This window comes from Camarhynchus parvulus, chromosome 1A (assembly GCF_901933205.1).
Source record: "Camarhynchus parvulus chromosome 1A, STF_HiC, whole genome shotgun sequence".
Classification (NCBI taxonomy): domain Eukaryota; kingdom Metazoa; phylum Chordata; class Aves; order Passeriformes; family Thraupidae; genus Camarhynchus; species Camarhynchus parvulus.
The window spans coordinates 5,226,155-5,242,234 of record NC_044586.1 but is presented as its reverse complement, the minus strand read 5'-3'; the positions used below and the strand labels follow the sequence as shown (position 1 = coordinate 5,242,234).

General features: G+C 45.8%; 1 protein-coding gene across 1 annotated transcript in view; it reads right to left on the bottom strand.

The window, feature by feature from the left end:
- Positions 1-16,080, bottom strand: part of CACNA2D4 (calcium voltage-gated channel auxiliary subunit alpha2delta 4) — a 120,203-nt gene that overhangs the window by 93,328 nt on the left and 10,795 nt on the right. The window contains exons 4-10 of the mRNA XM_030959925.1: positions 15,255-15,314; positions 13,541-13,703; positions 10,972-11,103; positions 9,987-10,047; positions 8,885-9,035; positions 7,285-7,359; positions 6,176-6,265 (exon numbers count right to left, since the gene is read on the bottom strand). Of these exons, the coding sequence (XP_030815785.1) occupies positions 6,176-6,265; positions 7,285-7,359; positions 8,885-9,035; positions 9,987-10,047; positions 10,972-11,103; positions 13,541-13,703; positions 15,255-15,314 (732 nt within the window). The remainder of the gene's footprint in view (positions 1-6,175; positions 6,266-7,284; positions 7,360-8,884; positions 9,036-9,986; positions 10,048-10,971; positions 11,104-13,540; positions 13,704-15,254; positions 15,315-16,080) is intronic.

Sequence of the window (16,080 nt, the reverse complement as noted above, 5' to 3'; positions counted from 1 at the left end):
GAGAGCACTGCTTATCCATCACAGGCTGTTTTTGAGGGACTGCACTCTATTTGTTCACAGTGGGCCACCTCCTGACTTCCACTTGCAAACCTCACGCTGCTCAGAAAGAGGATTGTGTTTGCATGCTGCATATAGATTTTTTATTTATACAGCCTTGCCTGGCACATGCAGACACAGGAGGCTTTGCAGAAGTAAAATAACGAGGAGAAAATAAGCGCTGTGGAGGACGGGTGTGATTCCCTGCTGCTTCACATCTTGCACAGTCGCATTAGTTTATGCAAAACAACTATGGATTGACCATAAACACGGCAATGCTGATTTGACAGCAGTAACTGTCACTTTTTATGGCAGAAAATGTGAGAGGAGTGGGAAATCAGACTCATTATTTCAGGGTGAATCCATCAATCTGCCAAAGAACAGCAAAGAAAGGCAGGAGCACATCAAAAAAGAAGGCTACTGCCATTGGAGCTGGGAAAGGTTATGGACGTGCCAACTAGAGAGGCCATACACTGACATGACAGATGACCTGTTATTTATGCATAAGAGAGATTCAAGGCAGAGCAGAAGCGCACCAGGACTCTGGTACAAGCACTGCCATGCTCCCAAGGGCACCTGCAGAGGTGTCAGGACAGATGTGCTCCTACAAGCAAGCTAGATCCTGCCTGTCTAGCCAGGGAGAGCCAGCCTTGGAATGCTGCCTGCCTCCTCCTCCATGTGCTTCCCATGCCCTCAGGTACCTGCTCCAGAGAACTGAGGGCCTCCTGCAGCACCAACACAGTGCTAAAGCCAGCAGCAGAGGCAGCTGAGGACATCCCAGGGACAAAACTGAGCAGCCACTTGGCTGCAGCTGCCAGCTCTGTGCTTCTCCCTGTCTTTCTTCTCACTGCTGCTATGCTCTGAGAAGGAAAAGTCTGACCAACAGAGGAGGGTGCAGAAACTCATGCAGAGTGAAAAAATTATGGAAGAAGGAGAGACAACAGCTCTCCTGCTAACAAAGATTAATGAGAAGCAATAGCATGAGATGAGGAGTATACAGGAGACCAGCTGCAGGGTGATTAAGGTTACATCAAACAGCAGCAATTTTAAACTGGATAGTTATATCCAGTTATGGAAAAAAAAGGTATCCAAGTGGCACAATTAATTGCATAAAATGAAATCCCTGGATGGGAGAACAAGAGCACAGGCCATGAACTGGGAGTTTTTAGATGTTTTAGAGTCCAATTCCCAACTCCTTTAGGGTTTGGTCATGCTATGTTATGACAGACAAATGCCTTTACTAACATGGCTGGTCCTGTGATTCCACTGCAGATTAACATCAAGGCCATGAATACCTTGAAGCCAATTCCAAGCCCAGATTTCCCCAGAAATTTCACCACTCCTTATCATGAAATTACCAGGCTCAGTGCTAATATCACCGTAACATCCCCTTCTGCCACCATCTATGTTATCAGTCCTGCCTCCTCCCAACTTCACCCAGCACCTGTAACTACACTGCAGGAAGAATGGATTCAACAGCTTCTGAATGACCACAGCTACAAACCCGCTCTGGCTGTGCCCCTGCTTGTATCACTGAGCAGAACCAGGACAGATGATCAGGAATGATCAGAAGGGTGCTGTAATAGGGTCATTTCTAACTAGCTGCTCTCAGGTGAAACATCTCTGGGAAATACCAAGTCAGGATGAGGTGTTTGGACTTGCTCCTCCTCTCTCATGTCCCCACAGCAGCACATTCAGAGGGGGGACAGGCAGTAAAGGCTGAGGGTGTACAACAGGAACAAGCAAAGGATGCTTTTAGCAAAGGAGAAAAGCAGGTGAGAGCCTCATGGGATTTTGCTAAAGACCAGCAGGTAGGAAAAAACCAGAGCCTCAAGTGAGCTATTTCTAGGACAGAGATCAACTGAGTGCAGATTAGCAGGGAGAACAGACAGTGTGAGTGTCCATGAGGGAGGCACAGGGTGCAGGAGATGCTGTCAGAAAGAGGCTCAGATCACAGATACAGGAACCTTGTGGTTACGAAAGCAGCTTATTCCAAACTCTTGCAATCTACAATATGTCTGTTTGGATTATTATTAAATTAACACTTAATTAAGGTCACACACCATTTCATCAAACTACTTAAGATCTCTTCATGAAGCTTACTTCAGAACTCATAATTCTGAGATACTGAGAAATTGGATGTTGTATCAGAACCAGCAATCTTCTAATTACAGGAGTAGATGGTATTTTCAACAGGGAAAATGAGATCATCAGTGTCATAGAAATGGAGATTAAAAAGACAGATTTAGAAAACAAACGAACAAGAGGTAATCCCTGGTTTTTAGGTCCTTTGTGACTGGCTGCAGCTGTAGCAAATGATCTGACAGCATTTGCAGCAAGCTCTGAGCATAATTCCCTGCTCTGACTGAAGTCTCAGGAGCATGAAAGAAGGGGAGATGAGGAATAACATGCCCACAGAAGAGATGTCTGAAGAAATGCAGGCTAGAGCTGGGTCAGTGAAGGAGGCACAGAGCTGTGTAACTTCAGTCACGTTGCCAGGACTAAGAGGCATGATCTAATTAATTCAGGGTCACAGTTTCCTGCACTCCCTTGTTTGCTCATTGCCTTTTACTCTGCAGTTACAGGCTGGCACAGAGCTCCCAGTGAAGAGACTGGAACCATCAGCATGGCCCAGAGATGTGCAGGCAGGCGTGCTGATTACGTGCATGTCTGACCAGGGGACTGAGCAGCCCCTCTCCATCTCCTCCTGCCCCATTATTTATGCAAACCTGCCTCTGGAATGGCCTCCAGAGCTACTGAAAATTCAAACTTGGTGGAAAGAGTCTCATGGGGAGAAAATCAGCAGTAGACAAGAAAACAAAGCCAGTGAAGGAGAAACAAGAAAGGACATTAAGCAAGATAGTAGGAATGGTAAACAGGAAAGTCTGAGCTTTGCATATCCTGATAAATATGCTGTAGAATCTGGGTCCATAACAACGTGACTAGAATCAAGAAACAATTTGTAAGTGTTCATAGAAGAATCAAGAAAGGGAGCAAAAATAATACGATGCCAGATGATAAAAAAAAAAGGGACATCGTCAGGCAGAGATGCTTTAGGGCTTCCATCCTTTATTGTAAAAAGGAAAGTATTGTAATGGCTGGGTACCTGCTGAAGTGATAGGAAACTAAGAAAAGAATGAATGAATTAAAGGCAGGGTCACAAAGTGGCAGGGTTAAAGAAAAAAACTAATTTTAAACATTTGAATAATCTGTGCTCAGCATGAAGGGAAAGAATTGCAGAAGGTATAACTGAACTACTTGCCTCATGGGCTGAGACTTGACTGGAACTATACAAGATCCCAAAGGATGAAGAGGCAATCAGCAGAAAACACAGAAAATGGATGGATAAACCCTCCTGAAACATCTAGCATGCTGCTAGAAAAATTAGTAACACATGCATCTTGTGAATGTGTAAATGAATACACACAAGTGAGATGTGAGAGGCCACAAACCTTTGTTTAGTTAAATCAGCACACAGGTTCATTCTTTTAATGGCACCAGTTTGCTCAAGTTACTCAGAATTTTACGTCTCACTGAAATCCAGTCTCTTACCAGTTTCATCACTTTTTTCCACCTATAGCCATTCTGGAATGACCCACTCAATTAACTTCAACGTTTATGTGATTTCTGAGATCAGCAGTGAGTCAAAGCATGATTAAATCAGCCTGGTGGTAAGACGAAACATCCTTCCAGGGTGGCCTTGGAAAGCAGAACTTGGCTTTTCTTGTCCTCTACAGGGTGGGAAAAGCAACAGCTTTTAAAATACTTGCTCTGAGTGTATCCTGAGAAAGGAGGACACATGCACATTGGAAAGCAGAGGCAGTGGCTTGAACACAGAAGAGGAGGGTGGATACTGCCTGGTGAGGGATGCTGCAGAGACACATCAGCTGAATAGGAATTAACAATGTGACAGTGCCTGAAAAAACACTGTAGCTGTTGTCTTATGTCCTGTTAAAGAGGACTACGGTGTGTAAAACAGGGAAGGCAATTATTCTGCTCTGCTTAGCACCTGATAGCTCTCAGCTGCAGCAGCATTCACACACTGTTGGGAGGATAGTGTTTCTGGGGAGGCAGCCTGGGAGCAGAACAAAGGGGTATAAATCCTGCAGGAAAAAGGGGAGAGAACAAGGCAGGCCAAGCTTGTTCGAAACAAGGAAGAGAGCAGCGAGACAGATTAAAATTTAATAAATAAGAAAAGACCTCAAAAGATAGCACTTAACACCCCAGAATTTTGAAGCACTTCATAAATGTGTGCTTAAGACCATGGCTTCCTTTGGATGCATGTTTTATTGAAACCACTTGGTTTGTGGCTAAATTGAAATGGAGAGTTCAAGTGGTTTATTGAGCATGGCAGAGACGGACAGGGGGGGTCTCTGGCTAGCTGTTCTCCTGAGACTGATCTGCAAATTGTGTCATGGATTAAAATATGCCCTGTCTTCCCCAGAGGACAATGGAGGAGAATAAAGACAGAGATTTGTGCTCTTCTTCAACCCCTCTCTGCTACTCATTCCTCATTGAGTGGGTCTCTGCTGGGCTATTAATTCTGTAAGCAATTGGACTGAGGAAAATTACCAGGGAAATTTTGCAGCCACTTTCATTACAGATATCATTACTGCTTGTCTCTTGTAATCAGCAAAGCCTGTTTCATCAGTGTGATGCTGCAATTTTCATTCTCCTGCGTATGTTCCCGTGAGCAATAACAGGAGAGCCTGTGAGGAACAGCTGAGAGTGGGAATTTTGTCTGATGAGAAGGGGGTGGTCAGTTCCACCAAAGTTCTCCCTTCTGCTGACTGTGACTGCATAGATTTGTTTTGGGGCACTCTGACTAAAATTTTTTCTTCTGCTATTACCGACACAGGTCTAAGAAACTTGAGATGATTTCAGAGAGCCCTTAAACCACATGAGCACTTGGCAGGGGACACCCTTTCATCTTAAGCTGTGCTACCTGCGAGCCTGGGGTGCTCCAGCTGCTGATATTAAGGCATTTTGTTTCAAACATTTCTTTGGTAACAAAGATATTGTTTTATGGACAGCCATTCCTAGGCACAGAAGAGCATGACACCTTTCCTCATCTGCATGTGCTCAATGCTTGAGCCTTCCCCCCAGACTCAAGGTGAGCAAAAGGCATGAGGGAAGCAGTACTTCACCTTGTGAGTGAATAACAGCAGAAGGTTCTGTCACCACTGGGTGCTGCACTGTCCAAGAGCAATCTCAGAGCTGTTTAGAGCTTGTTGAGCAATAGAGACTCAACAAGAATCAAGTGATGACTACTGAAATTGTTGACTGCATTTTTAATGCTAAATAGAGAGAAGAAATAAATTCTTTACCCACCAAGGAGTTTCTTCTCTATTACTGCAGTGGAGTCACATTAGTCCACTGGGGTGCATGGGCAACACTCCCTGGAGGTGTTTTTGGTTCAGCTGTTTCAGTGGAGGACATATTTTGTCTCAGCTTTTAAGGCCCCTTCCATCCCAAGCCCTTCTATGATCTACAAGTCCACTATAGACAGTGCCATGAGGGAATGGGGGTATTCAGCTGGTTCTTGGTTCTTTTCCTTGTTACCATTCCTTAAGAAACAGAATTAAATTGTATGTTTTCCTCCAGGCTACTGAATTTCCTATTCAATGAAGCAATGAATAATTTATGGTTCTTTTACAGAGGGATTAATTCTCCTGTACCTGTGATTTCTTCCCCAAGCACTGATACTCAGCAAAGTGACATTGAAATAAATCTGAAGAATAATCTTCCATGTCTTCATTATCATCACTGCTCCCTAATAACATTACTTACAACCAGAATTGTGGTCCTCAGCTACCAGTTGTATTTTATTGCCACCATCTGTAAAGGTGCCTGGGCAATGCCCAGTTGTGGGGCTTATAAAGAAAACTCATGAAGCCACAGCTTTGCTGGCTCTTGATCCTTCCTGGGCAGGCACTGCTGGCTGTGGACATCGTGCACAAAATAACACTTCCCCTAAGATGGGTGAGCCCTGCACACTGCTTGTGACAAATTTGGGATCCATGAGATTAGCTCCTGTCTGCTCCCCACTGCAGCAGCCTGAGGGATGTGCTGTCACTGGGGGAAAGGAGTGCAGGGCTGGGCAGGGACACTCGAGCCCCACACCACCACCAACTCTTACCTCTCTCAGGATTTTGAAGGACTCTGTCAAAGCCTTGCTCACAGTCCCCACTCCTTTTGCCTGCAGTTCCTCCACCAGCTGCTTGAAGTGCTGGCAAAAAGAGAAGGAAAAAAGCCAGGAATGAGTTGTAGGCAGGGTGTTCTCTTTGAGCAGGGCAGGAAAGAGTAGCCCAGAAAAGATGTGCCCATGCAGCTCCAGCAGGACTGCACTTCTCAGTCTCTGGATTGTGAACCACTGAGGATCCATGTAAGATCATGGAAGGGGCAAATCTGGAAATGTGACTTGCCCTTATCTGCTCCTTCAGGAAAAATAAAACATCCTGTGCACACAAAAGCAACAGGATGGGGGGAAAATAAAAATGTGAATGCTTGTCTATGAGTTAAGTGGCATTGATCTGCTTAAATGAAACCCTCTCTGCAAGATAGTGTTTAGGATGTTTGGGAATCCCTGCAAAGGCATCACCCTGTGCAGTCATACTCTGTGGCCTAGGGCTAATCTGGGAAAGAAATCTGATTGTTGAAGGCATACAGGGATGTAGTAATACAAACTAAAAAAAAAACTGAAATAAGAAGGAAAACAAAACAGGGAGAGAAGCTAAAAATACCAGTCAGCCAGGACTGGTCCAGCTGGACACAGGCTGGCCACCTCAGGGCTGCTGAACCCTCCTGGATCAGAGCAGCAAAACCCCTCCTCAGAGAGGGCTTGCTGGCAATCCACCCTGATGAAGGAGCAGGCCAGGCTGAGAATATATTCACTAGGAAAGGACTGATTATTCTAATTTCTGAGGGCTGAGGATGTGGGGTGTCTAAGATGGAGACCTTTTGCCCTCTGCACACAGTTTTTAATAAGGCAGCCTGGGCTAGGTCTGCTGGTGGTGCAGCAGTGGGGACCAGGGAAGCTGTGGCTGCTGCTCACCCACCAGCTGACCCCATGTCACAGCAGCTTGGGGTAATTCAGGGCGAGCCACAGAGCCAGCACACAGCCCTGAACTGGTGCTGGCTTCTGGAATGCAAACCCTGTTCCTTGTCCCTGGAGTTTCATCTCACCCCTGTGCTCTGCCTGCATGAAGGAAGCTACCTGAGTCACACTGAGAGGGGCCTGGTACTCACCTCTCTGTTATCTCTGTCTGCTTGGACCAGGATACCCTTAAAACAGGGCTCAATAAAATGAACATAATCATTGTACTGCAAAGAGAAAATGAGAAGAAAGGGATTGTCATGGGACAAAATTCACAAAATGGGCTCATGTCCTAGGTGCATGTACAGAAAACAGCATGGAACATGATGCCATTTTATACCCATTTCCCTTAAAAATTGTTTATAGCTATCATGGCAAACTAGGATTTTGATGATTCTTCTGTTTATTTAAATAATGCATTAATTACAGTGTTTTGCTGAGTTCTAGCTGAGCATATCTACACTTACAAAGTTAGGGGATTTTTATCCCCACTTTATGAACTTGTATCCCTGGCCTTGCTTCTAGCACTTTTTGCACATAGTTTTCACTTCTGGAGACTCTGTGAGCCCCCAGCTGAACCTTGTAACCTGAAGTTTGAAGCCTCTGGTGCACAGCTGAACAATAACAAAGCAGGTTAGCACACATCCACTGGACTGGGATAATTAGGGGAGTTGATGATTCTAGGCTGTGACACATGAGGTAAAGCTTGGTAAGGCCCCTGTGAACCTTTTCCTGCAGGGTTCAGGAGAGTGCAATTCCTAAGAGGCCACTGATGCTCAGCTGATCAATAGGAACTTAGGTCAGGCTATAAGGTCTCTGAGCCAGCAGGTTCTTGGTGTGAGTGCAGTAAAAAAAAATAAAATAAAAAAAAATATATATAAAACATGGTATTTCTGGGATTGTTTTTGAAGAACAGATGATATTTCAAACTCCTTAATGACTCCCCCTCCATTTTTTTGCCAACACTGTTCACTCTTCCATCTGTCCAGTCATATAAAGACAGAATTGTTGCCACTGGAGTTTCTAATTAGCTAACATAAGAAGCTATCAACAAAAAGCAGAATTTATATCTCAGTGGCTGTGCCCTGGCAAGCTATCATAGAAAGAAGCCTGGGGAAGGAGATGGTGTTTGAATTAGCTTTGAAAATTAGAAGGCAAGGAGTCTTTAACATGACACCAGTCTTGCTATGAGTCATGGAAAGAAGTTTTGCTTTCTGTGGTCACTGGTGCTGGTTCTCTGTGGGTAACCAGCCCATCCTCACCCTGCCAGGGCTCAAAAAGGAAGAGAGCAACACTGAAGCTCCCTGACTAAGCTCCATGCTGATGGACTCAGAACTGTAAGGGCAGCCTTGCAGGATGCTGGTGCACAGAAAGGCACACGGTGATAGTTTTCTAGCCTGGAAACATTGTCCTGAGGATTACACTGCTGCTGCAGGACCCAAATTCAGTGCTAGGGAAAGCTAGGTGAATTATTAGCTCGGGTGTCTCTCTGCAGCCCTTTGTTATCTGCTGCAGTCACATCCCTAAGAAAGCAAAAAGATGCAGCCAACACCCTCTCTGGAAGAGAGATGAAATGAGCTGGCAGCCACCCTGCTGACCACACAGAGCTGCCTTCCCAAGGGTGCTTTGGGGAATCTCCCCAATCCAATATAAGTGCTGCTGTAGGTGGGTCACTGTGATTTGCTGAGGGGAAGGAGGAGGGGGTGTGAGGCACCAGGAGAGAGCTCAGCACTGGAATGGTGGCAGACATACTGCAATGATGTTGACAAAGTCATTTTCTCCCAGAGTATCCAAAATGGTGACGATGGTGTGCTTGGCAATAGTCATCCTCAGGCCCTTCATGCTGCCACTGACATCCACAATGATGACAATGTCCTTGGGAGAGGTGGCTGCTTGGATGTACCTGCACAACAAAGAGCAGGAGCCAGCAGGGTGAGAGCCAGGGAGGAGGAATGCTGGGCATGCTGCTGTCACCCTGCCAGCCACAGCACCACGTGCACCATGGCCACAGCTGCCCAGCAGGAACAGGCTGGCCCCAGCACCTCACTTCCTGCACTGGGAAGTGCTGAGCCTACTGCAGACACGCACCCAAGAGTGACAATTGTTAAAGTCTGCTTTAGCCATGCTGAGCAGACTGAGTAAACACACCACAGTTCTGAAACTTGAATACCCCCACCACCTCCCAGCCACAGAAGTGTAATTTCCATGTGGCACATGGTAGATGCCACAGGGAAAACTGTTGCAGACAGGGCTTCCCAACCTGCTATTACCTTTATTTATGTACCTCCCTGTCACAGTCGTATTTTCTGAAAAAAAAAAAATCCCTTTGTCCAGGATTTTCTCCTGGGAAGCTGAGAAGCCTCAGAGAAAAAGGAAAATAATAATTATCTTGTTTGCTTCTCCTGTGTTTTGCTGCTTTGGGATGTGGTTTGAAGATTGTTTACCAACAGGTGATTGTTTCATTGGTTTCATGTGAATTGTTTTGACTTATTGGCCAATCAGGGGCCAAGCTGTGTTGGACTGAAGAGATTCACAAGTTTTCATTAGTATCTTTTAGCCTTCTGTCTGTATCCTTTCTGTATTCTTCATAGTATAGTTTAATATAGTTTAAGTATAGCATTCTTTAATATTATATAGATCATAAAATAATAAATTCGCCTTCTAAGAACATGGAGTCAGATTCGTCATTCCTTCCAACACCAAGGGTCTCAGAAAATACCACACCCCCCCATCTCTTGCAGGGGCACCAAAAGACATTAATTACTGATCAGCAGCTCCCCAAGGTGTCACACTTTGGAGAAGAGGGAAAGAGGAAGGATCAAAGGTGCTTTGGCCAAGTCCCTCCAGAACTCACCAGCCACGGTTCCTGCAGTCAAAGGAGATGACTCCATTCTCATCTGGTAACCACTTTATTCCTGAGGAGAGCAGCAAGAGGAGCAATCAGCACTCACAGCAGGCAGGCAGCTGCTCCCCAGGCATCTGCACTGCTGCTGTTCCCTGCTGGGACCTGGCTACCCCAGGGAGCACAGGAGGCTGGCCAGCCACAGCAGTGGCCATTCTGCAGAAATACAAGCAGAGCTGCTCGGTCTTTGGCAGTTCTGAGTAAACTGTTTATTAAAAAATGTACCTAGGCATAATCTGTTCAACTGTGAAGCGACTGCTTGTACTTTGAGTTTTTTCTCACCTTGATGTAGATCTCAACAACAGATTTTTTTTTCTCCCAGAGGGTGGTGGAGAGCATAAAAAAGCAGCAGCAGTGACTGGGATGCATCCCAGATTCCCCACTACAGGCTCTGCTGACAGCCATCTCTGCTTTCACCTTCCCCAGCACATGCCAGGTCACAGAACAAGGGCAGGCAGCCATCTGACCATGTGGCCACCAGGCAGGCGCTGCAGAGCATCTCAAGGGTTCTGCAAGCACAGGACCTCCCTCCTGTGCCCTGACCTAATGTGCCACTCACAGCTGGTGAGGTGATGACCAGTCAGGCTGGCCAGTGCATCTGCCACGTGTGTCCTCAGAGAGGCTTGGCCACCACTCAAACCCACAGGGGAGCCCTGCTATGGTGTTTTGAGAGCTTTTTGGAGGACTCCTGCCAGCAGACTCCTCTGGGGTTGCATGAGGAGTGTGCCTGAGGGGCTGGTTCTAATGGGAGAAAGGGGTTTATGCCTGCAGAATAATTCTTCCAGCCTTACCAGCCCATTTTGCTCACTCTATCCTGCCCTTCTTGGGGCTGGGATGGCCCCAGGCTTCCCAGATTGGATTCTTCCATGGCACAGGCCCCATCCCACAAGATTTTTCTGTGGCACTGAAAGAGCAAAGCTAATCTCCACTGTCTTACCTGGGTACAGCCTGAAGAATCCAGTGGAGCTGCCAAAGTACTGCCAGGTCAGTGTGGGATCCCTTTCAAAGTTGTCCACAAAAATAGGATTCAGGGCTTCTGACATGTAAACTCCATTGAGTATGGCAGGGTCTGTGGGGGAGAAAACTGTGTTAAAAGAAGGGAGGACATCCACCATCCCTGATGGAGGAAAGGGATGGGAAAAAAGGCAGCTTCAGAAGGAATGCAACCTCATCCAAAGCTTTTGCACTGATGCATCCTGTTCTCTGCCCATTCAAGTGAATCCTGGAGGCCAGGCCACCACTGCCACTGCAGGTGATCTCAGCTTGGTCAGACACTATTAGCCCCATGTCTCTTGCCTGCCCTTGAGCCCTGCATGTGGTTGGAATAATGCTTCCAGAGGCCCCAGGAGGCCATCACAGTGCTGAGCACAGCTGGCCCAGCCTGCAGGCAGTGTTTAACTGCTGCCTGACAGGGGATGTGTGGCTCTTGAGAAGCAGTAGGCTGATGCATCACTGACAGCCTTTCTGCAAGGCCTGTCTAAATTTATGCTGGATGTAATTACCTAAGACAGAGAAGCCCTAGGATTTACACAGTTGCACTCTCTCTCTTCTTTTCCTCATTGAATCTTTTCTTCTTTGCCTGCCCTTTCCTTAACAAAGCCTGGGCTGTCCTACCATGCCCCCATCTCCTCAGAAGAGTGAGAAACAACGCTCACTTTTAACATTTGAAAGGTGTTGTCATTATATTGCAAGAGTTCCATATCGTCGTCTCCTTAGTGCAAGAGTTTCATATCTCCTTGATGTTTCCCATGGGCAGCTCCTCTAAGCACTGACTCTTCCTTCTTCACAAAGCAGCCAACTGACTCCAGTTCCCCTCTCAACTACCCAATCCACTTTTTTATATCACTCTTCTTATTGGCTACAACTGTGGCCTGTTAAAGTCAGGCCTGTTCCTAATCTTTAATAATTAACCCAGCTGCAACTCTTTAGGGTGTAAGATTACTTTCTATATTACCTTTATTTACTTATATTCTATCCCCCTACAGAAAGGTTTATTAAACCTTAACAAAGTACAACAAAAGACTGAATAAGGAAAAATTGACAGCACTGGGAGCATGGACCACCACATGCTCCCCCACAAAATGGCTCCTCCACCTTTTATACCTTTGGTGCTGCATCAGGTAACCCTGGACCCTACCAAAGTCCATCAGTCAGCTCTTCCTTGCCATCCATTGGTGGGGATTGAGAGGAATGATGGATTTGTCTTTACAAACAAGCTGTGGGTCTGCTGGTAGATAACACCAGCACTGAGAGATAAAAGAAATAATGGAAAAGATTCCACTGATTGATGAATGGGAAAAGATATTTGCCTTTACAAATAAACTGTAGGTTTGCTGATAAATGAAAATGGATATTGAAAGATGAAAGAAACAATGGGGAAAGACCCTGAATTCCATAAGAATTAAAAATGAAAAGGGAGGGTTATACATTAGAGGGAAACCTTTGGTATCAGGCATTTCAGGAAGTCTGTGCCTCTCAAGTACCTCAGCCAATGGGGAAAGACAGAAGGAAAATGCAGCTGGGAAATTGGGATAAAAAGGAGGCTGCATCCTCCAAACATTTGAGAGCCCTCAGGTGAATGCCCCATGGCCTCCCCCATTATTTGAATAAAGTAAAAGGACTCCTCTGTTTCCTTTTTGGACATAAACCCCTGATGTTTGTGGACACATTTTCCTGACAAGATAACTTTCTGTAACTTGATTGGAGGAGAGGTGTTGCCATGCCACACCTCCTAGTAACAAGCCTGCCCTCCTCCCAAATGCCCTGGCTACCAAGGTGATCCAGTGACAACAATACAAGGGTGGGAGAAAGGGGACTGTGAGGAGAACATATCACAATAGCATAACTATACATCAGTAAAACTTCTCATACTCTCTTAGGTTGGAAATAGGGGTATTCTATTTCTAACTGGCAGAGGGCAGTTATCTTCTGTTCATTGGGGAGTTTTCTTTATCTCTTCCACAACCAATCCTCCCTCCAGGAGATCTCTGCTGTTCATGGCCAGTGAGTGTCCCTGCATGGCTGATAAAATTCCATCATCCCATGGGGAGATGCTCTGCCCAGGGGGAGGAAATCATGGGAGAAATAGAACTGTCTCTACTGTGTCTCTAAAAAACAGCAGTTGTCAGCACAGTCACCAGTGAGATTCTTGACAACTAAAGGCTGTGATAGGGCAAATCCTCCATCTAGAGTGAGAATTGCCAATAAGTCTTGTCTCAGTTTGTCTCATAGCACCTTTGGTTGGGTAGAGGAGCTGTAGGAGAACACACTGCCTGCCTGAGATGGAGGCCTGTCCACCACAAGAGGTTTTCCAAGGGCAGATTGTACCTAAGCCCTGTCAGAGTGACAGCATAGACAGGACTGTCCCTTAGGACAGCACCTTTCCAACCCTGCCATTTTTTCCCCTCTGTCAGTTATTATTTTTCCTATTCCCATCCTTGTTTCCAGTATTGCTGCTGCTAATTTCCACACCACACTACCAGCAGTGAGAAAGCAGAGGCCATTACCTTTGTTGTAGACATTGGTGGGCAGCTGGATATCACTGTAGGTTGTGTTCACCAGCAGGTTATTGAAATGCTCATTTGGCTCCAGAATGAATTCATCCCCAAGCTCCACGTAATTGTCATTTTCATCCTTCTCATTAATCAGGAGAGAGTTGTAGTAATCAAACTGTTGATGAGGACAATGGAAAAGAGAAAGACAAAGAGAGAATAGCACAGACTATTACCAGCACTGTTTAAAACAAAGAGGGGACATATGGAGAATCAGGGCCTCAAAGAGGATCAAAATGAGCCACAAACAAGCTATTACCAACTGGAAGTGTCAAGCTGCCCAAATGATGGTTTCTGGCCAGTTTGTTGTTGTCATATGCCCCTATGACTGAAAGCACTGTCAATGCCAGGAGCATTTATTCAGAGCCACTGAAGAGCACAGGGGCAGGGTGGCAGCCTCCTGTGGCCCCTCAGATGTATTTAGGGGATTAGCTGGAAAGGTGAAGTGTCTTATGGGGTCTGGCTCCCAGGTTTAGCACAGGACACACCAGTGCTGACCTCACCCAGCCTGTGTCTGCAACTGTCCCTTAGTGAGTTCACTGCTGGACATCCAGCAGGGATTATCCCCTCATTCTGGCACTCCAAGTGGGAGGCACTCATTGAGAGCAAAGGATCAAGCAGAAGGTGCTCAAAGACAATGCAGTGTCCCCTCCACCCATGAAGGTCACTGGGGATTTACCATCTACAGTCACTTCAGTACATCCAGGGCATTCTTTGTCCTTGGATAATAACCTATGTTTTTAAGATGCTTTTGCTTTTTTAAGATGCTTTTGCTGACTTTATCTGAGCCAGGGGTTACATAAGGATTAGTGTTCAAGCACTAGCAGGACTCAGAGGGTGCAAATGGAGTGTGCAAATACAGAGTCATGTACCTCAACCCATGCCCCTTACTGTGAATGCAGCTGACCCAACTAATATGGCTAATGGGACTCTTTAAAAAAAAAGAAAAATAAAAAGTGAGATGAAATTAGTAACTAGCTTGTTTTCAAGAAGTGTGCTCATTTTTCCCACCACTGAGACATGTACTTGCAGGGGTAGCCTGTCCTTCTGCTGAGCTGTCTGTGCTTGAACTGTGGAGAGAGAATTTCCTTCCACAGCCTTTTCATTCCAGCTCCCCTCACCAGCAATAATCCCACAGCTTGGCCACAACAAACAGTTATTAACAGAAAGCCAATTATCCAAATTGATTGGACAGCACCAAACTTTCACCTTAAGGGAAGTCCTGATGAGTGGGTGTCTGTCTGGTACAGAAAAGATGATGGGAGCTGTTAAGAAAGATGGTGAGAAACTCAGTTCATCTGGATTAAGGTTTGCTGTGGGTATCTGTAACAGCATCCTCCTCATTGTTCATTCACACTCAATTTTTAGCTCATTTTCCAGTCAAGTAACCCACAAAGTGCCAGCTAATTTGCTCTAAAACATCACATAATGACAGTGTTGGCCAGTGCAGTAAAAGTAATGCCAATAATATCATGCAGCCCAATGTCTTCCCAAATCCTTCCCCTCCCAGAGCCACAGGGACAAATTTTTTTGGTGTTCCTAGGTTTGGGATCTGTCAAGCAGCAGTCTCTAAGTGTCCTGCAGACAAGGCAATTCCTAAGCCCAGGAACCTGGGGGGCTGTGCCCTGAGGATGTGTGCTACGTTTGTCACAGACCAGGATAAACTCACCTCCAGCGAGGAGTTGTACTCATGGTTCAGATCTGCATCCTCTGCTGCTTCCACCAGCCTCTAAAGCAAGCACACAGAAAGGAAGGTGAGTGGGTGCTGGGGCAAAGCCCTCCAGAAATTCTTCCAGCTCTATCAGCGATTGCCTCCTTCACCACAACCATGTCTGGGGTTATAAACTTCCCTCTTTCCCTCCTCTCCTGCTGACCTGTCATTCTGTGCTACAGTTTTACAGCTTGGAAGGTACATTATTTGCAGCTATTTATTGCCAAGTGTATTCACACCTACTTACTTCAGAGTCCCTGCTAAACCCCAGAGCAATTTTAGATATCACAGGACATATACAAACAGAAACAGGTCCATTTGGAGAAACAACAGACAGATTTAATTTCATTTTCCATGAGCCCTTCCAAAAAGCCATGGGAAAGGCATTTCAGCCCCAGCTTGATGTCAGTATCTCATCAAAGGAAAAGGCCTTGTGGGAGTCTCAGTCTGGTATTGTTACTGAGACAAAGACCATGACTGGATTTTGTAAAGGGCTCAGCGATGCTGTGGCCATTTATAAGCTCTTACCATTTATGGAAGGCAATAAAATCAGCCAGTTTTCTCCAGTATGATGCTTCAGGGCACTAATTCTCAATTGGTACACACTGGGAAGGGATCCAACTAAACACATACATGTTTTCAAGGTTGCACAATCAGCAACAGTCTCAGCAAAACTACATTTTGCTCCTTCACAAAGGATAAGGCCATCCAAACACTGGAGAAGTCTGGCTAAGGATTTAATGTTATTGGCCAAAGCTCTGGGACTAAATATGCCCACATTTCA